At 34.7% G+C, this 24,504-nt stretch overlaps 2 protein-coding genes and 1 long non-coding RNA gene across 4 annotated transcripts; 1 reads left to right on the forward strand and 2 right to left on the reverse strand.

Moving 5' to 3' along the window:
- Positions 1–441: 441 nt before the first annotated feature.
- On the reverse strand, positions 442–14,641 carry LOC116172920 (arginine/serine-rich protein PNISR-like). 2 transcript variants are annotated; one of them, XM_031490197.1, is made up of 9 exons: positions 14,009–14,601; positions 12,894–13,236; positions 12,749–12,841; positions 12,593–12,701; positions 12,403–12,456; positions 2,354–2,445; positions 2,150–2,300; positions 1,332–2,055; positions 442–707 (listed from the first exon to the last, which is right to left on the reverse strand). In XM_031490197.1, exons 1-8 carry the CDS (start codon positions 14,479–14,481, stop codon positions 1,352–1,354), a joined length of 2,019 nt encoding a protein of 672 aa, XP_031346057.1. In that variant the 5' UTR covers positions 14,482–14,601; the 3' UTR covers positions 442–707; positions 1,332–1,351. The 2 variants fall into 2 exon arrangements, with proteins under 2 accessions (XP_031346057.1, XP_031346056.1); XM_031490196.1 differs by lacking the exon at positions 442–707 and having other exon boundaries at positions 754–2,055; positions 14,009–14,504; positions 14,557–14,641.
- Positions 14,642–17,939: 3,298 nt separating this feature from the next.
- On the forward strand, positions 17,940–19,287 carry LOC116174241. The gene is made up of 4 exons (XR_004146065.1): positions 17,940–18,312; positions 18,376–18,459; positions 18,514–18,610; positions 18,707–19,287. It is a non-coding gene; the product is annotated as an uncharacterized LOC116174241 (long non-coding RNA).
- A 1,428-nt stretch (positions 19,288–20,715) lies between these two features.
- On the reverse strand, positions 20,716–24,431 carry LOC116174204. The gene is made up of 4 exons (XM_031492084.1): positions 24,140–24,431; positions 23,945–24,047; positions 22,664–23,522; positions 20,716–20,848 (listed from the first exon to the last, which is right to left on the reverse strand). Exons 1-3 carry the CDS (start codon positions 24,302–24,304, stop codon positions 22,672–22,674), a joined length of 1,119 nt encoding a protein of 372 aa, XP_031347944.1. The 5' UTR covers positions 24,305–24,431; the 3' UTR covers positions 20,716–20,848; positions 22,664–22,671.
- Between the last annotated feature and the right edge of the window lie 73 nt (positions 24,432–24,504).

The raw sequence follows: 24,504 nt of genomic DNA on the forward strand, positions 1-24,504 counted from the left end.
GACAATCATCTAAATCAGGGGTCTCCAAACTCTTTAACCTTAAGACCGCAATAATTGCTCCTCTAATGTATTTTCAACCGTATTCTTAAACTATCTGCAATCATTCTCGCAGACCTCAAGTTATAGTGAAATGGTATTGCTAGTTCTTGTTGTCTATATAAACTATTATTTTTTGTATTCCTTCAACCTGGTTAGTGGTTAAATAAGTGGGCCCCATTGATAGGAATGATTTAGACAAAAATCCTGAATGGGGAAACTTCTTTTTTAAAGTTACTGTAATCTACAGAAATTCTATGGTACCCCTAAAATACCAATTTTACCAAAATTTATCAAATGATGGAAAATATTTGAGATAATCTACCCATGTGTACATTTTCACTGCGGAAAATTTTCTATTTACTAGGTTAGTCTTATAGAGAATCACAAAAATAATAAGATACATTTAAGATTCAAATAATTTATTTACAACTCATTTAAATAATTGCTTAAACAATGTACAAAGTAATAGATAAGCTTAGAATTTTTGAGCTCTGTTCAGACTACTTGAGGTAGCAGTACTTAGGTACTTCAGAACAGCTTTTGATTTTTAATATTCATATTAATATCACATATAGTGAATCAATATAATAACGTTAACAGAAATATCAATAGCTAATTATTAGCAATTTGATAATATTTTCCAAGATGTGAAGATGACTATCTGTAATCTAAAAACAAAAACATGTTCATTAAAAGATTGTTTACAAAAAAAATGTATCAAATAATGTGAGATTTAGCTTTTTCAGGCTTACATTATTAATGATACATTAGAAATGCAAACAAAATGCATAGATAAAAACGTACTGAACTTTTTTAAGTAGCAAAAAAATTAAAAACAGCATAAATGAAATTGAACTGGGAGGCGATTTGAAGAGTATCTTCAAGAAAAAGTTTATCTTGCTTTATTTGTAAAAATTTGAACGCCTAAATATTGCATATCCATGCGCGCATTCATATGATAATTTAAGTCAATTGCTGTACATCCTTATATCGTTTGAATTGTCGTCGTTTATTAATATAATTGTAATGATATAATATAATATAATTATATAAATATAATATAATCATAAACCGTTATTGGTGAATGTGTGCACATTTTTTCTTAATCAAAGTAAAGCAGATGCAAATACATAAAAAAATAATGCCTTTTGTTTAGGGATTGTACCTTATTGAATTTGTCTAAAAAATTATGTAAGTTACTCTTCAAAACATAACCTCCTTGAATTTTTGGAAGTAAAAAAATGGTTAGATTAGCAGTTAAGTCTAAAAAATAAACTAATCAAAAATACAACCTGCAATGTATCGGTGCCTCTTAGTGTCTGTTTGATCTCTTACCCCTGCTGCTACTACGAGATCGTAACCTACGCCTGTGACGCACTTCTGGACTGTAAGAAGTTGATTTACGCCGGGAATGAGCTTTGCTACTCTGTATTGTACTTCTAGAACCCGAACGGGATCTTCGTGACCTTTCTGAACGAGAATGAGATCTCGACCGGTGGCTACGCTCAGACCGACTATGGGATCTAGAACGCCTGCTTCTGGAGCTAGATCTATGTGATCTAGTGTATGATCTGGAGCGGTTCGAATCCGTACTAGATTTTGACCGTGATCTCTTAGAGTAATAACTTTTATACATATTATGTCGCGATCTATCTGGCGATCGCGATTTTCTTCTTCTACTATCGGGTGATTTCGATCTCGATTTCCTTGACCTTACGCTGCTTGCTTTGGAATTGGACGATTCCGAATATTTCAATTTTGCATCGGAACTTCTCATTTTACTCTTCCTCTTTTGTTCTGGAGATCGACTTTTATTGCGACTCTTTAAATGCCTAGTTCTTGTTTTCGAGTATTTTGAATTACTTTCGGAACTCGAAGAATTCCTCGATCTATTCATTTTTTTACCTTCCGAACCGGTGTCACTATCGTCTGAAGAACTACTCGACTCCCTACGTGATTTATGACGCTTATACAATTGTTTCGGAGATACTTCTTTGCTCACTTTTGCCTTATAGCCTGCAAAAATGTAATCATTTACTTTCAAACACGATAAAGAGCACAGGAAATTTAGACAATCTTTTCTGGAAACGAGTGTAGTTGTATTACTGACCTTGAAATTTTGCGTCTACCTGTGAGTCACTGCTGTCAGCCTTGGGAGTTCCTGCTCTACTGTCATCGAGATGTTTCTCCGCCGCCGCTAATCTTGCTTCAATTTCTCGTTCCGTTTTTGAGAATTCAGCTTTTTTCCTCTTAATGGCGTCCTTGAAGTGAACTTTAATAGTATACTATTTATTTGGTAAGAGATAACCTGTACCTTTAATTCTGCATCTGAGTTGTTTCTTGAGTGTTCATAATCATCATCACTATTTTCGCTGCTGCTGCCTGAATCGCCGTACATACCCAGTCCTAACAAAAAATGTTATTAGAAGCGTGCTACGTCATATGAGTGATTAATTAAACCAAGGCAATTACAGTCTTGCAATAAGAACCTAAAATATATCGATTTTCTCCGTTAGAATGTCCAATAACAATTGTTCTGTAAATAAAATGATTGCATAACAGAGTGGAGAATAAATGTTAATTAATTTACCGAATGTAGTTGGAGTATAGTTTGAATGATCGTGGAATGATATAATTTCAAAAATGGAAGATGCTTATTGGTGAAAAAAAAATAGTTACCGGTTGTACCATAATAGTTCAACATCAGTTGGGTTGATTGACATACCTAAGAAACTTGATTAGATCTTTTTTTGTATCTTAGCTATTCAAATCTCTAGATTCCATCAGTCATCAGAACCGAGGTGAATGTATCATAGTTCACCTGACCCAATGTTATTTGTAACACTCTATACATCAATTTGAAAAAGTGGTACTTTATTCTCTACTACATATCAACCCATAATGCAAAAGAGGTAGTAACTATTAGGACAGTTGCAAATTAATTCACAAACTAATGACGTGATACACATCTTTAGTGAAAACGACTATATTTGAGCAGAAAGCATGCTACTTTGTTCTATAGTATCTTCAATGTAGCTTTGTGGATAACTGATTAGGAATTACCACTTACAAATAATTTTTTCTAGGTACAATCGATACCCAAAGTAAACTTTTGCGCTCGTATTTGACAACGCAAACGTAATCTTTTTCGAGGAATGTCAGTTTGTCGCTTAAATAAAAAAAAACGCTGGCTCTCCCAATTATTAACTATAAATCAAATATGCATTGCTCAGAGTATCCAATGACAACCAGCAAAAGACATCTTTCATTTGAGAGAAAAATTTAATTTTTGGAAATATGTGAACTGCTCGATTAGATTGTAGACAAAATCTTGTGTGTAATTCTAGCGCAAATTGATGCGCTCTTAATACACAAATAGGTATTATGCAACCAAAATAACTTCCTAAAACAAATAAAAGATCTAGCTGTCATTATTAATTTTATTAATTAATTTGAATATTGTTGCCTTGGCTTCCGTATTTTTTTTTCGTTCGTCTACGATGTATTCCATGTCACTGAAGAAAAAGTTGATATTGTCAATTGGTATAGTGCGGGTAACAGTTTAAAGAGAGTAAGAGATTTATTTTCTGTGAAGTGAAAGCAACAACATTCAAATTAATTAATATGACAGCCAGATCTTTATTTGTTATTTTGGTTGCATAAAATTAGGCATTGGAGATATTGTCATTTAAAAGTAGACATAGAGAAAAACATTACACGTAAATCTCTATGTCTACTTCTTAATAAATATTACAGTATATTGATTATAATGGGGTACATATTCACGACATTATTAAAAGTAAAGCGAGCCTTATGCACATCGACTTTTGGCCGTGCGCCGTGATTTTTGATATCTGATGAATAAATGTATCAACTCAGACGTATCGAATTCCAACCTTTCACTAGTGCGCAACACTGAATCGCCACATGCTTTCTATTCAGGGAAAGACCAACGTTGCGCAGACAGACAGACATTCAAAGAGTTAAGAAAAAATTTGTTCTCGTCACTTCTTAACTTAACAAATTGAGTGACAAATGCGCCAGTGGTAGGTGTACGCATACAGCTCTATTTCGTCGCATTTTTCTTTATTTTTTCAATCAAATATATACACAAGGCTTTCTCGAAATCGTCGATCTTGAAGAACACCGCTGTGGGGGTGCAGGCAATTACGCCGTTTATTTACCCCACGGCACGCGCCGTTCTGTTTACGGCATGTTTGAGGAATGCATGGCACCCCGCCGTTCGCGACGCACGGCGAACAGTCGATGTGTGTAAGGCTAGCCTAAATTCTTTAGAACAGCTAACTTTACACTAAAATTTGTACAACAATGATCTCATTATTCACAAAGCTGTGCTGAAAATACTATACCGGGTGAATATTCCCAAACCGAACATAGAGAATTAACATGGGAAAATGGTTTTTTGTAGATAGTTGCTCCCCATGCTAACGTAGAAGATCTATAATGGCACCAATCGAAAGAAGATTTGTTTCCTCATCTAATGATATACGAATTAGTTCCTTTTCAGGTATATTTCTCACTATTTTATCAAAAATTCGGAATAAATCCACTTACCAAAATCATGTTAAGCCATGACTAGTAAGACAAAAAGCAAATTCAAAAGTCAAAATCAATATCAGTTTATTTTATGACAAGTGGCATTAATTTTTTTGTAAAATGCGGTTGACTGAGGAAAAAGTATTTATAATCAACAACGTTTACAGCGGGTACGCGATTATTGTTTTCCGTGCGTTTTAATGAGCGTCTCATTCCGTCTGTGTGAAAACCTTTTTCAATTCTTTAGGAAATTTCCATGGCTTAACATGATTTTGCTAATTGGAGTTATTGCCGAATTTTTGATAAACTAATGAGAAATACACCTGAAAATAAAGTAATTCGTAGATCATTAGATGAGAAAAAAAATCTTCTTTCGATTGGTGTCATTATAAACAATCTTAAGTTAACATGGGTAGCAACGATCTGCAAAAAACGTTTTTCCTATGTTAATTGCCTATGTGCGGTTTTAAAATATTCACCCGGTATAATAAGATACATTGTGACCCACTTGTACACCAGTCCGAGCCAGTGCTTTTGGATATCAAGGGGGGTGACTAGGAACGACTAAGAATCGGCATATTGTTCAACTAAAAATTTAATTCTTGCTTGTGTAGCGGCAATTTTCGCCATTATGGTGTTGTTTTCTCGGATAAAAATTGTTAAACGCCGCTCAGCCTTCGGGAGCGCATTCAATGATTATTCTTGTTTTGCTGTATTTCCTTGTAAATTCTCGTATAGTCGCGATTTTCCCGTTTAGCCGACCGCTACTAGATGCCCCCCTTAAGAAACAAAAGAAATGATATCTCATTGGTGATCAGTAAGGAATCGATACTACTGAATTCATTGAAGGTCGTTAAGTTCGTTGATGCCCTAGGACTAGTTAGTTTAAGTCCCATAGCAGCCATTTCTATTATTATAACGCATTTTCTAAAGCGACATCAAGGCGCCGTCAAGTCGCATACAAGGATTACTCACCGTCGACAAAGAATGAAATCGAATGCTGAAGTGATAAATAGTGAAATTCGCGCTCGTGTTACAAATGTGAGTACAAATAAGTGATAAATAATTATTAACTGTTATAAATCAATCTATTTAAGGACCGTTATAAATTCATTGTACACAAATAAATCACGTAATTGAATTTACGTCATATTCTCAACCACTAAAATGCATTTCTTAAAATATGATTTATTGCATGGTTAAATGTTAAATATACTATAAATTCACTCACAATTACTTCCTTGAACTCAGCTTCTTTAATATAAAATTAAATTAAAGACTGCAGGGCGTATTGTAGAGGATATAAAAAATGAAATAGTGGTAATAGGGGATCGACTAATAAATCTACCGACTTTCACTGCAATTTTAAGAACTCTACGATATTGAATTCATTAACACTGATGCCTTACTTAAGACACTTTTTGATCTTTTCATACAGTCCTCAAAGTTTGGAACCAGTATAGTGTAAAATCACACATTGCTTTCTGCAAAAATAGTCAGATTTTATGCATACTACCACCACTGCTAATACTTTCCAAAGACAAGCAGTCTAAATTAGCAAACGCATTTCACAGTGAAAAGTGATATGAACAACTCGAGGAAGAACTGTTATGCAAAATTTTGCCATTTAAACTACCTTAAACAAATGTCTCGTTCTCCGTTATTAAAATTTGGGCATTTAAATTATTGTCACGTGAGTGCAGTAGTTGCATTGCATGCGTAAGTGCAACTAACAGCAAAAATGTATTTCGTTTTTCTTCACACTGTGAAAAGCATTATAGTAGCAAATTTTACATTACGACTATGATCATGAAAAAAAATGATGTCACAGATCAGAGTTATTTACAGAAATATACATAAACCGAGACATACACATTACAAATTAGCATAAATCTTCTTTATAATACTGTAAACCATCTTCAGAATGTTTCAAAACTTAAAAACTATAGTAGTGCGTCAAACATTTAACGCAATAGACGGCTTGTTTCATTTTCGATGCTTGTATAGGGTATCTCTGTAATTGTTAGTGCTATAAAAAAAAGTAGTACAGGCGTTATGTCAAACTTAAAGTTGCAAAATTAAAATTTGAAAATATTTGCTCGCTAAAGAGATATGGGGGAAAATCAAAAAATGTCAATTTCAGAATGATCTTGTATTTTCTTAGTTAAGAAAGAAATACAAAAAAAATGTTTATTACAGAAATTTCTTTATATTAATAATTGTTGAATAATGTACGTTTTCAAAATAAGTGCACCCTGTATATAATTCACTCTAAAAAGATAGACATTAAAGTTTCTTTTCAAAAAAAATTAACACAAACAGTTCAAAGAATTCAATATGGATTAAAAAAGATTTTTATTGAATTTTTTGAATTTTTATTTAATCTTTTTTGAAACTAAAGTTTAATATGCTCTCTTTTTACATTAAAATATACAAGGTATTCCCGAGAGTGTTCCATTAAAAAAAATTATGTTAGGTCCAATAACTTTTTTTTACTAGACATCATACACGTTTTTTGAAAACGGCATATCATTTAACAGTCTTTATAAAAGAAACTTTTGTATAAAACACTTATAAAAAATAACAGCCGTAATTTGTAAATTATTCTGCTGTGTTCTCGGCTGTGTTTACACATTCAGAAAGTGCAGTTTTTTGAATTTGTAATCTTTTCTAAAATGCCGATTTCTAACCCAGAAGCATTTAATATGCTGGCGGCGATGGTTCGTGGTCGATTCGGATAACGCAAATAGAAGATATGGGCAGCGATGGTCGCATTTTTAAAATACTCAAAATGTATCGGCAGCATATTAAATGCTTCTTGGTTAGAAATCGGCATTTTAGAAAAGATTACAAATTCAAAAAAATGCACTTTCTGAAGGTAAACACAGCAGAATAATTTACAAATTATGGCTGTTATTATTTTATAATGCATCGTGTTTCATTTGTTTAATTTTCCAAGGCCTACCTAAAAGTGTAGGGTGCTTTTCCAAACAATCTTTCGCGCCATCGACAAATACCGGAAATACGTGAAATAAGATACAATTTAAGCATTTTTATTAATTAATTAATTAATCTCATTTTCCCAATATTTGAGGTTAGGAACGGGATTTTGAAAAACGGTTTTCACTGGCCTCTTTGGATGTTATTTAGCTACTTTTTCATAAAGAAAAAGTCATATCATTCCATTTGTTTTTTTAAGGATTTTGGGTCATAAGTGTCAAAACTAGCCCCCTAGCGAAGAAGGATTCAACTAAATTAACTCTATTTTGGTTAATTCTCATTCCCCAAGGAATGCTCTTTTCAACCATACCAAATTTATTAAAATCGGTCAAACGGTTAAGAAGTTAAAGCAGGTTATTGCAAAAACAATTGAACGCCCCACACCATCTTTGTTTTTGAAACAATTGACTTTTTGTTTTTACGAAAATGGTAGATAACCTGGTTCTCTTTAATAATGTGAAAAATTTTTTTTGCTTATGCAACATTTAAAGAAAATGCAATGTTAAAATTTAAGATGGCAGTTACGCCCTCTTCTGGTCATTTATAAAACTTGAAAATATTTTCCAGCGATTCTTCATGACCAATTTACTAGTGTACTGCTAGTGCGCGCTCATTCATTCACATGCACGGTGTACATTTGAACACAATGTTTTTATTAGGCCAGGGTGACCGGGTCGCGCGACTTGACCGTTACTGCACGAACGCCTTAAAATAAAACCAAAAACCTAAATTTTTCTGTAACTTTAACAGAATATTACAGATGCCACCACCATCCACCAAAGTTTGGCAATATTTATTTTCTACTGCCTGTCATATTAAATAAATTTTCATTGGAGCACTCAACCAGGTAACTAAATTCACTTCACTGTTATTTGTATTCTGGCCCACAAGACCATTTAGTGCACCTTAACATAATCTCTTGAATATTTAGCCTCAAAGAAAACTCGTTCCGCAAAAAACCCGGTCTAAAGCACCTTCCCCTGCAACTAAATTTTCCTAAACATGAATTTTGCTTATGACGAATTTCCTGAGAGAAGAGGACAAATTAATAATGTTTACTAAATTCGTGTGTTTAAGTATTGCGGAAATCTATATATTGAATTAGTGTGATACATTTTCCCTTTGCAAAAGATACCATTACATAAATATAGGCACTTCCTACCGTATCCAATCATTATTACTTTCCCTCATTGGTCGTTTGCAAATCCTATTTATACACGCAGCATGTAACTTGTACAGGGGGTTCTATTAAATTTGTTTCTGTAAATAACCAAAACCTGATACTCATTTTTTGTATTTCAGTATTAAGCATCATACCAAACGAAAAGTTGCTACTATTTTGCTAATTCATTCTACATTTATATTTCTGTGGAAATGTATGACACTCATGGATAACAAAACTAAAATTGTATTGTATTAAATTCTTGAATAAAACACGCCGCTTGATATTTTGTATGTAAAAGTTAACAATGAAACATGCGCAAATGCATAATAAAAAATCTGTACCTAACAGATTAAAATAGAACCATATAGAGTACAGATATAATATATAACAAAAGTCAATATATTATTAAATATGTATAACAAAACACTTTTAATGTGATCACTCTTCAAAATCGTGGATTAAGTGTCCAACACTTAATGCCAAAGAAAGGGCGTCAAGTATGATCCGTATTTCAAGCGCACGCAGAAAAGGAAAGCGTAGACGCAAAAAATAACGGACCAGGAGATATCCAAGGTCGTCTCTTAGGCAACAAGCAAAGGACAGGTAAAGCAGCGCTCGGACGCAAGCACTCTTTCCCCTGCCGTGAAATGGGAGAGATATAAATTGTCACTAAAACCAGGCAACCAAAGCAAGTTACGTTTGCGCCCTTGGGAAAACGGTCGGAAATAGACGGTTCCCGTTAGCACCTTCTATGGGCACTTTTTTTACGCAGAATTTGAATTTGTTATAAGAATTTCCATAACACGCTAGATGTAGAAGTTACTGGGTACTATTTCCTTATTCCTTATGGCCGCCGTATTGAATTTTACGAAATGAGGTAGAGGACAAAAAAGACAAGTACAAAGGTTTTCGCCTAAGGCGAGTAACTTTGGCGCATTTTCCGTGCAGTGATCAGTATTTTCCAAAAGGCCATACGTTTTTCTTTACTAGAAGTATCTCTGGTTTAAATTTCAAAAAAATATCTCTATAAATAAGAAAGTTATCATTGCATATGCGCACACCTAGTGTCTACAGTATGAGATACGTTAACTTTTACTAGAAGTATCTTAAAATTTTAAAGAAATATTTCTATAAATAAGAAAGTTAGAATTTCGCAGCCTGCGCATGCGCACACCTGATTTTTATTATATGCGATATACTTGCTTTTATAAGAAGTATTTTAACATTTCAAACAATTATCTCAATAAATAAACAAGTTAAAAAGGAATCGTAAACGATTTACATAAAGCGCATTTCCACTTGCATTCATTTCCCATTTGTAAGATGCAACTTCTGTTAAAATCGTAAAAATCCGACCACAAATATGAAAGATAGCGTTGCACATGGGCAATCCATTTTTGACGTGCTACTTCAATTTCAGTTTATAAGAAGAATTTCATTTCAATGCTTTTCTAAATAAGAAAGTTGGAACTGCGCATGCGCAAACCTACATTTTGAAACTAATGTTAGATTTTCCTTTGTTCCAAGCGCCAAAGTATCAAATTTCACTTAAATGCTTCCATAGATAAAAAAAGTTGGCACTGCGCATGGACAAAATAAAATTTTTAAACTGGCGCTAGATTTTCCTTCATTCCAAGCACCTATGTATCAAATTTCATTTAAATGCTTCCATAAATACAAAAGTTGACACTGCGCATGCGCAAAACCAAATTTTGAAACTGGCGTTAGATTTTCCTTTATTCCAAGTGCCTATGTATCACATTTCATTTTAATTCTTCCATAAATAAAGAAGTTGGCACTGTGCATGCGCAAAAACAAATTTTGAAACTGGCATTTGATTTTCCTTTATTCCAAGCGCCTATGTATCAAATTTCATTTAAATTCTTCCATAAATAAAAAAGTTCGCACTGCGCATGCGCAAAACCAAATTTTGAAACTGGCGTTAGATTTTCCTTTATTCCAAGTGCCTATGTATCAAATTTCATTCAAATACTTTTATAAGAAAAAAAGTTGGCAATTCGGTTTATAAATGGCCGAGATGCGAAAAGGGCACTGTGAATTTTGAATCGATTCGACTCAACTTTTGGCATTGCGTATTATATGGCTAAGGCTATGCCCATATTGAATTTCATTTCAGTTCATAACTAACGGAGATGTAAAAGCAAAGCAAAAGCAAACAAAATTATTGTGCACACGGACAGATAGAGGGACAGACAGGTACAGGAACAGACGGACAGACCAACAGACAGACGACAGACAACAATACAAAATTATAAATGATCTCTAGGATGGTTAATAAACGGCAAAAGTGTAAAATTATGGAATATGTACAAAACGGTTTGTTGGTTTTTTTACAATAACTTTTTTAGCAATAAACGCAGAAAAAATTCCTTCCTTGGTGCAAGCCTCGACACCATAACGAACCAAATAGCGAAAAAAGTAGAACGATAGCTCTTAAGATAAAGAACTAGTAGCGTCGCAAATGTAGCGGACGGACGGACGGACGGACAGCCGGACGGACGGGTAAAGTGGCCACAACAGCGCATTTTTTTTTTATTTTTGTGGAAATGCGCTAAAAAGGGCATTGCGCAGTCTGCGCATTCCCACATCAATTGTCAAGATTTTTCTTGGTCGAGGTGCCAGAGGTATGTAAGCTATCGAATGAAAAAAAAAAGAACTTAATATCTTCAAAACGTTCACCGACCAGGGCGTCGATTCCCGAAGATCTACTGACCTTGATGTGAACGTGAATATGACTGCATTCTCGAACCTACCACATCGAGCGATAAGTTAATCGAACGCAACAACAGGTCTACAGGACGGATTTTGCAGCTGTTTTGCTAGGGGTTATTCAGTGTCCTAACCTATACATTCACATATTTTCTGTGAAATAAAACATGGAATTGTTCTAGGATTTTCTGGTTATTAATAACAGTACCCATAATGCAAAAACAAAACAAAATACAAAACTGACAAATGACAGTTCAATTCTTGTCTGTGATTGGTTAACGCATAAAGTTTGTCCACGATTCAGGAATGCAGCTAAACTTGAACTTATCTCTATCGTATACGATCGTGACGTCATGGCATCCGGTCACATCACATCCACATCACGGAGCATATCGACTAACTTCGGGAATCGATGCCCAGGGGGCGTCCACAAGCAGGTGTTTTATTCCCACTCCTACGTGCCTAACAATAACTTTTTGACAACAAAGGTTGCTTCAATCAGAGATGTTGATATCGTAATAATAATTGAAGGGAGTTTTGAAGTTCTAATGACAAAACCTCGGAAAAAACTCATAAAAGTATTGGAGAGATAGTACTTGGTAGAAGATCTAAAGATCAATACTGCAAAAGCAGATACAGTACTCTTTACAATGAAAAAGAAAATAGTACCATGCACAAACCTGACGCTATTCAACACCTACATCAGTGGACGCATGAAGTGAAGTGCCTGGAACAAACACTCAACTCCAAATTAAGTTTGAATGCCCACCTGAATAGAACACCCATCAAAATAATGTAACCAATATCATATTTATTTAATAATATATTGACTTTTGTTAAAATATAACCCAAAAAATTACTGCTCAAATAGTTAAAAATTAAGAATGAATCGCTTTGCGCGCGCAACTTACCGAGTTTGCCGCGAGCATTGGTTCCGCTGGGTGCGGATACACGTTGATCTGAAGCTGAAGTTTATTAAATAAACACATTAGCTCCGTTCATCCTGCTAACAATCTCACAAATTCAACGCTTTAAACAATAACTATGTATCGTCATCAAGTTAAATCAATTTTTAACACCACATGAACTGATAATAAATACCTTTGCTTTTCCTTAACTGTCTTTGAAATTCTTCTTTACATACCGCCCGTATTTCTTGATTCGTAACTTTTAATAAAATTTCCGTCATCGTCCGTCGCACCTTCATCATCTTAAACTGTTTGTTATATATTTGTGACTGTTAACATATATATTTACCAATTCTTCTTGTGTTAGTTGTACACTTTCAGTAGAAATGCCCTCAATGTCTCCATTGTCAGCCTCAACAGGTGAATCTTCCCCATCGCTATCCTACAACGGCAGTACTTTACATTATTAAGCACTTGTAATGGCAAGGACTTACAAATTTACTTCTCTCCCTCTCCTTAACTGTAGACTTGATAATTTCCAAAGCTTCTTTTTCATTAAACAATGATTTCTCATTAATCTCTTGCTTCTCCTGCTTTACACGTTCTCTTTCTATTTGCTTCTGTTTGTCTCTTTCCATTTTTTCCAAACCTTCACGGATCCAAGCAGGTAGTTGTTTGCGTTTTGTAGCATCCAACATGACCGGATCAATCGAAGGGGATGAGGTTGTCGGACGCGTGGAAACATTTACTTTGCTGTACCGTTTATTGTGCGGTTTCCCTTTGCTGCCACTTGCAGTCCAATATCCACCAGTATACTCACTGGAACTTCTGTTGTAACTGAAATACAAAGATTGCTCCATGTAAACTACACTTGTGCAAGTCAAAAATTATAATAATAGTAATTGATTTATTCCGCAGCGTACAAAAGAAAGTACATATTTACGTGATTACATCAAATAGAGAATAAGTAACACTACCAGAAAGGTTCAGCAATAAGTTATGCAGGCAACCAAATTCCTGAAAAACTGGTCAATGCCCAAAATTACATTATATTTTAATGGAAAACGTAATGCTCTCCCTTAAAAATACTTTGACTTTAAGCGCAGAGTCCCATGCATTCTGTAACATGAAATTAATAACTAGGGCTAGGATGACGTTAAAAATCAGCGGAAATGTAAAATAACATGGTTAGCCATGGGACAGGACGCAGTGCAGAGCTGCTGAGCAGCCCAGTGTGAAGGGGCACTTACGAGTATTTACTTTGAATTTTGCAAGTATAAGCATATGCTTCTTTTTATTCATACAGGCCATGGTGTATACTTTTTAGAAAAATTTTTTGTTTACATTCTCTGTCAAAGCTCTCCTCTGTTCAATTTCTTTCTAGGAATATCGGTCCAATAATTTGATTTCCAAGAACACCTACGGACTTGTAAAATGGGTACTTACCCATTTGAGCTTAAAAGCAGGAGTAACAGAAGGTAATTTATAGATTAACTTCAAAAACCTAGGTTAGGTCAAAATACCAAGAATAAAAGGCGAGATAAAAGGTAAGTAATTTTATCATAATAAGGAGCGATGAATTTTTTGAGAAAAATGTATAAGCACATACCTTCCGTAATTATTGCTGTTTTCATTCGAATTAGAAAATTGATTGAATGTCGACGGAGTAGGAAGTAAAGGCGCCTTTGAAGCACTGGCAACTGGCGAAGGAACTGATGAAGCATTCGACCAAGTATTATTCCATCCCCAACTTTGTTGTTGATTCCATTCCCACGATTCTGTTGAATTATTTTCATTCCAATTAGGTTTCTGAGCATCATCGTCTTTTTCGACTTCCATAGGCGCTTCACCTCCTTCAAAAGCATTTTCTTTCGTAACTGAGTTGATCTTTGGTGGTGGAGGAGGCGTTAGCAGTTGCTCGGGAACTGGCGGACCGACTTCTTTCATAATAATCCATTGTTGGGCTAAGGCAGCCCAATCTATTTGATCGTTTGGTGTATTTTGGTATGCTGCTGGATTTAAGGGCCACTGCTGCTGGTTGTTATAACTTTGCGAACTTGGCGAATCGCTTGTTGAGTACATCTTCAATTAATTCACTCAACGCTCTAAAAACCGGTAGTTTCGATCTTTTTACACAAAATAGCACATTCACATTACCGAAATTAGCTTCTATCTATCCGACACAAAATGACATTTGTGATTTGACAATGACAATGGCGTTTCGTTGTTTTCGATTCGTTTACCCCTAAGGCCGCGTGTACATTGGCGACAGAGACTTGTTTTACCTAGACCGCGCATACAATGCTACTCGCGTATAAAAGAGTGATGCCAACATGTTTAGGCAACACATCATACTCGTAATGGCAAAGCGCGAACTAGTTTAGCAAGATCCTACATATAACCAGTCGAAATAACTACAATTATTGCATAAAAATTTTATTCAATGGTAAAATGAAATGTGCTTATCGATATAAAAATGTTTATTGGCTTTTAAACAATACTCATTTGTTGTATAAATGTCTAATTCTCACATCTGCTTCGTTTATTTTCTTATTTTCGTAATGAATACGTGTTGTAAAGAATACCTTCAGTATTAAATTCATTCACTGCAGCCTGCAGGACATGATTATGATATATATGACGATGATATGATCTTGAAGTGCCAAAAACAAATTACATCCGGTGAGATTTCTGCGCGACGTACAACAAAGACGCCGACTAAACAAATTCATATCTCTGTTACACTATCGCAAAAATTGTTTCTCAAAATATTCTTGCGCTTTTCTGCTTTTTCCATTCCATTCTACATAACTATACTTAGATGTAACTATCCGGTAAAAAAACCTTATACGAACATTTACACTAGATTACATTTATTTCATTATTCCCATTTATAAAATTTTTTTGAGAACATTATGTGTCTAGAAAGTGTGCGCTTTCGATTCAGCAAAGAAATGTTAAAAAATACTGAAAAACTAGCCCAGTTCAGCGATATAATCCCAGCAAAAACAAATAGTGAAAATTGGAGCGCGAGAGTTCTTGCCTTTACGAGTTCGGTGGGTGGCCTACCATGTTGACAACATACAACTTGGGCTATGCGCGGTCTACACCTTTTCCACTTTTATTCGAGAAGTTGTAAATTGTATTTGAGAATTGTTACTTGTATTTGAGAAAACGTCAAAGTAGATGAGAATAGTCAGTTGGGTTTGAGAAAACATCAAATGTATTTGAGAATAGTCAATTGTATTTGAGAAAGTATCATTTAATTTTATTGTATTTTAGAATGTAATATTATTCCTAATGAATTATAATTAAGAATCAAATTTTTATAATTCCGCTACTGTATGTAGTCCCGCAACAGTAGCAGCAGCAGCATCAGGCTATGTTATACATGTGATTTTGTATTATTGATTCTCAAATGCTTAATTTTACCATTTCTTGAATACAATTTACTACTCTCAAATTCATTTGATGCCTTCTCAAATACAAATCATTATTCTGAACTACATTTGTTGTTTTCTCAAATACATTTTACTATTCTCAAATACAATTGAAGACACAAGTGGATAAAGGTGTCATCACAGAATACGGCCTTCTCAGAATAGAAACAGCAATGTTACAAATTTGTATGGTATTTTGGCGGACCCTGGTGGGTGTACTGTAAACTAAAGCATCAAAATCAGAGTAGCGCCATCTGGTGACTAGCTTCTAAATCCATGAAGTAATTTCCCTAATTCGATCTAAATAACAAATATAGATAAAGAATACACAGTTGTTAAATTGCAAGTATATTTAGATACAATCACATTACATTATTTAACACAGACATCTTAAATTACATGTTTACAAATTACATATAAAACTCAGAAGTAAGTGCAACTTACGCTTTGTAGAAGTTAACACTTTGCAAAAAGATCCTTACGTAACGAGTTGTCCTACGAAATATTTGGTTTTAATTGCTGTTTGGACTACATATTTTTGTTAAAAAATATCTTTAGAACTAAATTTTTTGTTCCAAGAGGTGATAAAACCGTTTCAGCAAATTGTCACTTATAATTGCACAAGAGGTTTGTATTTTACCGAGTAAATTTGGGTTGTTTAGGTAATGAAAATCTGTTGCCTAGCAATTAGACGAGAAAAACTGTCAACTAATTTAGGTTGACAGTTTTTCGAGTCCAATTGCTAAAAGGAAACAGATTTGAATTGCCACAACCCAAATTTATTCGGTTTAAATACAAACCTCGAGTGTAATTCGGCAGGAGAATTTAACGAACAAGAAATTCACCAAACTAATCAATTATTGACAGACGTCAAACTAGTCATATGGGTAAGGATAATGCGATTATTGGTTCGAAAATGAATAAGTGAAAAAACCACTAGTGCAGTTGTCGCTGGAAAAGTTGCAGGTAACTTTTGCCGCTGTCAAAGTGACAATTACACTGCGGCTTATGTGATTTTTTATACATGAGTTGAATTGTCACTTATAATTGCACAAGAGGGTTGTATTTTACCGAGTAAATTTGGGTTGTTTAGGTAATGAAAATCTGTTGCCTAGCAATTAGACGAGAAAAACTGTCAACTAATAAAAATGCGACACCGCAGGTGGAGCATTTTTAGGTTGACAGTTTTTCGAGTTCAATTGCTAAAAGGCAACAGATTTGAATTGCAACAACACAAATTTACTCGGTTTAAATACAAACTTCGAGTGTAATTCGGCAGGACAATTTAACGAACAAGAAATTCACATAACTAATCAATTACTGACAGACGTCAAACTAGTCATATGGGAAAGGATAATGCGATAATTGGTTCGAAAATGAATAAGTGAAAAAACCACTAGTGCATTTGTCGCTGGAAAAGTTGCAGGTAACTTTTGCCGCTGTCAAAGTGACAATTTCACTGCGGCTTATGCGATTTTTTATACATGAGTTGAATTGTCACACAAGTTTTTGACAACAAATGTTAACTTGATCCTGGTGCTTACTGGTTACTTGAGAAGCGAGGGTGGAAGTTGTTGAATTATCTAAAACGAATTACAATATAAGTATCTACATCTATATAAATATAAAACTCAAGTCTACACCCTTTTGCGCCTATAGGTACAGTTGGTAATAATTCTGCGTCAATTTGTACCTGTTACATACCTTGCATAAATTGCAAAAGGAAAGAAATAACAGCACATTTCAACCCTCTTCGCGTTTCAAGCACAAAACAAGCTGTTTCAAAATGTGGGAAACGATGCCTTTTTGATATTTTATTGTTACAATCCGACACACAACACTTTTTACGGTCACATAACTTGTTCATATTTTAAATCTTTCAAAAGTCAAAATTGACATGTGGAAAACCTGTGTACGTATAAAATCGACGGTAAAAATATTTCCTGTAACGAGCAAAATTACAGGTTTTGCAAAAAAATATTTGAGTCTGCGATAAATAGTTCTCCGTACAACCACGGGAAACGCTGTAATCAGTGACAATTTAGCGCCATTTATGTTTCTGTTCTGTGAAGGTCTTATTCTGTGGGTGTCATGTAACATTTTTTTAAAAATTGACTTTCTGCGTTCTAGTGATATTAAACATGCTATTCTTTCATTTGTTAATCAGTTTGAAGTCCAAATATGGTGAATAGCTGATATTTTTAATGATGAAGGTGTTATGTTCCACTGTTTTTATGGTTCCACAGTGGATAAAGGTGTTATGTACTTAACGTCAAACATAACACCTTCATCCACTGTTAGTAGAAAGTTTTACTTCCACCATCGCGCTTGAATAGGTTATGTGTAAAGATTTGTGAAAGTGTTGCACTTTGTTTGTGATGATGTACTTGCAGTTTTAAAATAATGTCTAGAGGAAAATACATTTTAGAGCTTCTAAATACGCAAAAGCAGCCACCGGCTACACTACAGGAAGGTATAGGAATAAAATGATTGCATTATATCATATCAGGTTTCCATTACTTTTTAACAATTTTAGGCTTGAATTTGAATAAACAAAATGATAAGAGTGAAAACTTAAGTAGTACTTCGAGCAACTTTTGTGTTTTAGAAAAGAATGTGGGTGAGTTCTCCGAGTATGATAACTATACACTTTTTATATGTTTATCATTTTTAGAAGTAGGTATGTCATTTTCCTAGTACCAGTAAAGATTTCTCAACTGATAACATCACCAATCGCCCTGAAAATTCAGATGTATCCAATAGGAATAAAGGTAAACATTTACATCTATACTTACCTATATTTCTACATCATGCAACACAAAAAATAGGTTTAAGAGTACCTAGGTATTACGGTAGTACTGTTATAGGCGATTATGGTTTTCAACCATCAAGATCAAATATGGATGATTATTTAACTGACGAAGATGCAACGTCTGGGAGCGAATACTTTCCCGATGGAGAATCAAGCGATGACTCGGATAATGAGGTGCTGACTAACATTCGTGAAAAATTATTATCGCAAAGAAATAATGATCCAATGAGGTACTCAAAAACTCCCGAAGATGCTGCACTCATAGACCATGTTACTGCTGATAGTGAAATGGGAAACACAGAAGTAGCAGAAGACCGGGTTTTTGAAGTAAAAAGACAAACTGTGAAGAAGAAGTTATTTGAGTTAAAAGAGAAGACTTCGAGACGTCGTCTTAGGAATCCGGATCAGTGGAAAAGACGGAAAGCTGCAATGGCCGGGGCAAAGGGAGAAGAATATTTGTCTCAAACGGGAAAGGTTGTGCCACAAAAAGAAATAAACTCTGGATTGTTGTGCAAGGAAAAATGCAGGTTAAAGTGCACTGAAAATTAACAGATCAAACGAACTTACCTAAGTGAAGTTCGATCTGGATTATATGAAGCCTTGTCGAAGTAAATAAGTAGAATAGGTAGTATCTCCGATGGCATCGAGTCTCACACAAATTCACAGCAAATAAAAACCCCGCCCGGCCCTGCATACCTAATCCATCCTCTGAGGTTCCCCCGCATCGCATACCTTCAGTCTTCTTCAAAGCTACATTGTTGCAACCAAGGGAAATAAATAATAGGGTAGGGAAGGGACTTATTTACTTCGACAAGGCTTCATATAATCCAGATCGAACTTCACTTAGGTAAGTTCGTTTGATCTGTTAATTATATTTCAGCCTTGTCTCGTAAATAAGTAGAATAGGTAGCTATTTAAAGCAAGTTGCAACAATTTTCATTGGAAACATGTTATATTAATAATAATTAAACATACCGAACAGAATAATATTAGGCACACACTTAGAATTGATATGTACATAAACATTAATTCTAAGGATGGCAACAACATAATATGGTTATACATTTATTTTTCAAGATAACTTATATCTTAATAAAAATGTACCTATTTAATATGATAAATAACAAATCTGGAAAATATTTTCCTATACTAGCATTAGAAACAAGAAACTTAAAGATAAAAACTCATCATAATACTAACAACTAAGAACAGTCGTTGCAAAATTGTCTTTTTGAAGCAAAGGTCTGTTATAATGATTGGCAAAAACAGAGGATTTCTCCGACCAGCCAGCTGCAAGTCGAATAGAGTCATAAGGTACTCCCTTTCGCGCAGCTGCGGATGTCGCAGCATGGCGAGTACTATGAGCTGTAAATTGGTTCGTATCCAACCCACTCTTCCTTAGAATCACCTTTAACCATCTAGAAATTGTTTGAGAAGTGACATCTTTATGAGGTTTCTTAAAGGTGATAAAAAGATTTTTTGACGTCTGTCTTAAATTTTTGGTTTTATTTAAATACTCAATTAAGGTTCTAGCTGGACAAATTTTCTTATCTTGATTAAAGAAAGGCAAAAGAAGAGTAGGTTGAATGCGACCTTTGGTTGAAGTTTTAAGTTTTTTAGGTATTTTAACCTCAACTCTGTTTTCATTTATAATAATATTTTCAACTTCTATGTTGGCTAAAGTCTGTACTCTTTGACCAGTAGCCAAGGCAATAAGGATTGCTAATTTATATGTGAGGTCTTGAAGGCTTAATGTTTCATTAGACATAGATTTAACATATGTCAAAACAATAGAGGGGTCCCATGTGTAATTGTATCTGGGAGCAGTAGGTCTTAGACTATGGACCCCTTTAAAAAATCTCTTAATTCTAAAATCAGAAGTTAATTCTGGCCCCAAAATTTGAGTAAGAGCTGCTCTAAATGAATTTAAAGACGTATGAGTAGCTCCCTTTTTAAATTGAGTAGTAAAAAATTTTAAAATATCTGGAACAGAGGCTGAATAAACATTCATGTTTCGAGATTTTCTAAATTGCCACCACAGTTTAAGACCTGAATTATATTGTTGAATTGTAGAGGTAGTAATGGAGGCTAAGCAAATTTCTAGAGCTTCTTCAGGTACTGAACCAGCTCTCAGGGCTTGGAGGATAACACTCCTGCCACCAGGGAAATTTTTCGCCAAAGTGGATGAGGCACGTTCCTAAAAGAGAGTAAACGTTCGTTAGCCTCGAAAACTAAAGGTGTTGATTCTAATAATGATGTAAAAAGTGGGTACCATGGCTGGGATGTCCAGAAGGGCACAACGACAATTCCTCTAGCTTTTTCCCCTTTTATTTTTTGCAAAGCACGAAGAATAACAGAAAATGGCGGAAAAGCATAAAAGAAAAACTTGTTCCATTTTATCGTAAAAGCGTCCACTGCTATGCATTCTGAACCTCCCAACCATGATACAAACTTTTTGCATTTAGCATTCATTTTTGAAGCAAAGAGATCAACTTCTGGTTTCCCAAAAGTGGATATTATATCTTTAAACACCAAGTTGCTTATTTCCCATTCGGTTTCCTTGGATAATTTAAGTCTGGATTGTGCATCTGCTTCAAAATTGTCTTTAGACTTTATATAACTGGCATATAAATAGATATTTTTACCCTCGCACCATTGCCAAATAATACGAGATAATTTATTTAGGGATTGGTGCTGTACACTTCCCATCTTATTAATATAAGCCATGGCAGTTGTATTGTCAACTCGGAATAATATATTGCAATCTGAAGCATTTTTAGCAAAATGTTTTAAAACCAAATAAACCGCTTTTAGCTCCAAATAATTTATATGATAAGTTTTTTCACTTTCGGTCCAAAAACCATGTATTCTTTCCCCATTACAATATCCTCCCCAACCAGTATTCGAAGCATCAGAAAAAACTTCCATACAATAAGAATCTTTTTTAATCGAATTATTAGCTGTAGATAAATTTGTTAGCCACCATTTAAAATCTTCTTTGAGTATAGAGGATATTTCCATTTTTGCATTAAAATTGCCTGCAGATTTTTTTAAAGCTAAGAATTTTTCACGCTCAAAAAGTTTGGTATAAACCCAACCATATTTAACTGCAGGACAAATGGAACAAAGAGTACCAAGAAATCTAGCAAATTCCCTTATTCGACAATTTCGAGAATTTGAAAATTTTCTTAGCAATTTTAAAACTTTAAAAATTTTTTCCTCAGGTAGCGAAACAGTCATTGTTGTAGAATTATATAAAAATCCTAAATATCGAACACAAGTTGAGGGACATAATACACTTTTTTTTGTAATTAACAATAAAACCCAAGTTTTGTAATAATTTGATAGTCGACATGATATTATTATGGCACTCCGTTTGGGAATTACCAAATAGCAAAAAATCGTCCAAAAATAGTACACATGTGTGATTTCTGCTCCTTAAATAGGCTAGTATTGGTTTCATGATCTTGGTGAATACTAAGGGAGCAGAGTTTAAACCAAAAGGTAGACAATTATATTCATAGAGCTGACTATTGAAATAAAATCTTAAATATTTTTTATGTTGTTTAAAAATTGGAATTAAATGGTAGGCGTCCTTAAGGTCTAATGTTGCCATAAAAGAGCCTTTTTGAATAAGTTTAGTCACAGTTTTATGATCCTCCATTTTAAAATGTGTAGTTTTTAAAAATTTGTTTAAAGATTTTAGATTTAAGATTAACCTATGACTTCCATCTGGTTTCGGAACTAAAAATATTTTTGAAGCATACTGATTTTTACATGGTGTTACTTTACTAATAGCTCCAATTTTTAAAAGGTCTTCAATAGACGAATTAATGGAACTTTTTTCCGAACCAGACCATTTACCATTTTTTACAAAACCATATTTTTGAATAGGCTTTTTAATAAAAGGCAACCTATAACCTTGAATATATGATAAAATAAATTTGTCATTAGTAATTTCATGCCACTTATTTACAAAATATTTTAATCTACCGGCATATACACTACTAACCCCTTGCTTTACCGTCGACGTCGACGGAACCTCTCTATCTGTGTTTTGGGCAGTTCCCTCGGCTTCCTTCCCGTCCGTTGATCTGGATGGTTCTTCTGCTGTTGGCGTTGGTAGGGATGAGGTCTCTTGTAATATTGTCCAGCTCGGGTGCTCCCCTGCAACTGAGCTGGACCCCTGGAGTTTAAATGAGTGCGACTGACAGGTTTCTTAGCAGTTTCCGGCTTAACCTGCTTAAGTTCCTCGCTTGACTTTTCCAGGTTTTTTGCAGCCTTTACTCGTTCTTCCAATGCTTGACCAAACAAAAAATTATCAGTAGGCGCAGCAGAGAGCGTATCTTTTAGATCCTTATTCAAATTTATAGAAATAAGATCTTTGCGTGTCATGGTGTCAAGACGGTGTAAATGACACAATAGGCGGCCAGCATTACTTAGGTATTGCATATATACGTTGTTGCCCCCCCCTTCTTCAGCTAGCATCAAAGTTAAGGCTTGGGAAATTGCTGATATGCTTGCAGTCACAAACTGCTGTTTTCGCACCAGGCGCTCATCTCTGCGAAGTATTTGAGCAGTTAAGGCTGCCTTAACCTCGGGATTTAACTGAGGTACCTCCAGAGACTTAAAATTTTCGGGTATTATATGTTTTTGGAGAAGAACTTGAATATTCTCCTCACTTAAACCATTCTGTAAAATATTACTCCAGCGAGGGACTACTGCCTCATAAATTGGAGGTCCTAAGACGGTCTTAATTATTGGCTCATCGCCAAGTATCTGCAAAACCTCAGAACTCAAAGATTTTCCTTTTGCTTCCTCTGATTGCACGATCGGGGGCTGAGGATTATTTTCTTGCTGTTCAGAATCATCTGAAGCAATAAAAGAGACATGTTAATTTCTAATTTGTATTAAAACAGAATCAGAACAATAAGCATATTAAAGTGTTATCAAAAACACATAATATCATGTCTCGAACAACAAATACATGCAGGTTGTACAAAAAATATGTTGCCAAAAACATAATTTCAAAATTAAGTTTATTTTTTCACTAAAAATAAACAAAGGCCACCAAAAACCAACAAATATATATATGTACTTATGTTACCAAAAACATAGGTACTTTGAACATTAAAGTATGTTGTCACCAAAAACAACAAATTAATGTAGGTAAGTATGTTACCAAAAACATACTCAAAATATTATGTTGTCCCCAAAAACAACAAGTATGTATGTTGCCAAAAACATACACTTTAAAATGTACGTCACCAAAAACGTACAATTTGGTACTTACTGTTTAACTGGTGGACATCCACCCTAACTGTTTCACGAACAGAGTGGCGAGGCGACAAATCACTATCATACGGTGAAAAATATGCACTCGCTTCTCCGGCAACATCGTCTCTAGAGCTCTCCATACTTTCCAAACGTTGCCATTTTTCCCGACTACTAATTACGGTGAAAAATATGCACTCGCTTCTCCGGCAACATCGTCTCTAGAGCTCTCCATACTCTCCAAACGTTGCCATTTTTCCCGACTACTAATTTCATCTAATTGTCTCTGCATTTCGGCCAATCGTTTTCCTAAACGCCGATTTTCCCGTTCTCTAGATCGACTACGAGAATGTTGCCGTTTACGGCTGTGCTTAGGCATATTAACCTATTTATCTAATGAACAACACGGTTGAAAGCGGAGTGGTACGTAGCGGTCGACTCGACACACAAACGAAGACTGAAGGTATGCGATGCGGGGGAACCTCAGAGGATGGATTAGGTATGCAGGGCCGGGCGGGGGTTTTATTTGCTTTGAATTTGTGTGAGACTCGATGCCGTCGGAGATACTACCTATTCTAC

Source organism: Photinus pyralis, unplaced genomic scaffold (assembly GCF_008802855.1).
Source record: "Photinus pyralis isolate 1611_PpyrPB1 unplaced genomic scaffold, Ppyr1.3 Ppyr1.4_LG6, whole genome shotgun sequence".
In the NCBI taxonomy this organism is placed as follows: Eukaryota; Metazoa; Arthropoda; class Insecta; order Coleoptera; family Lampyridae; genus Photinus; species Photinus pyralis.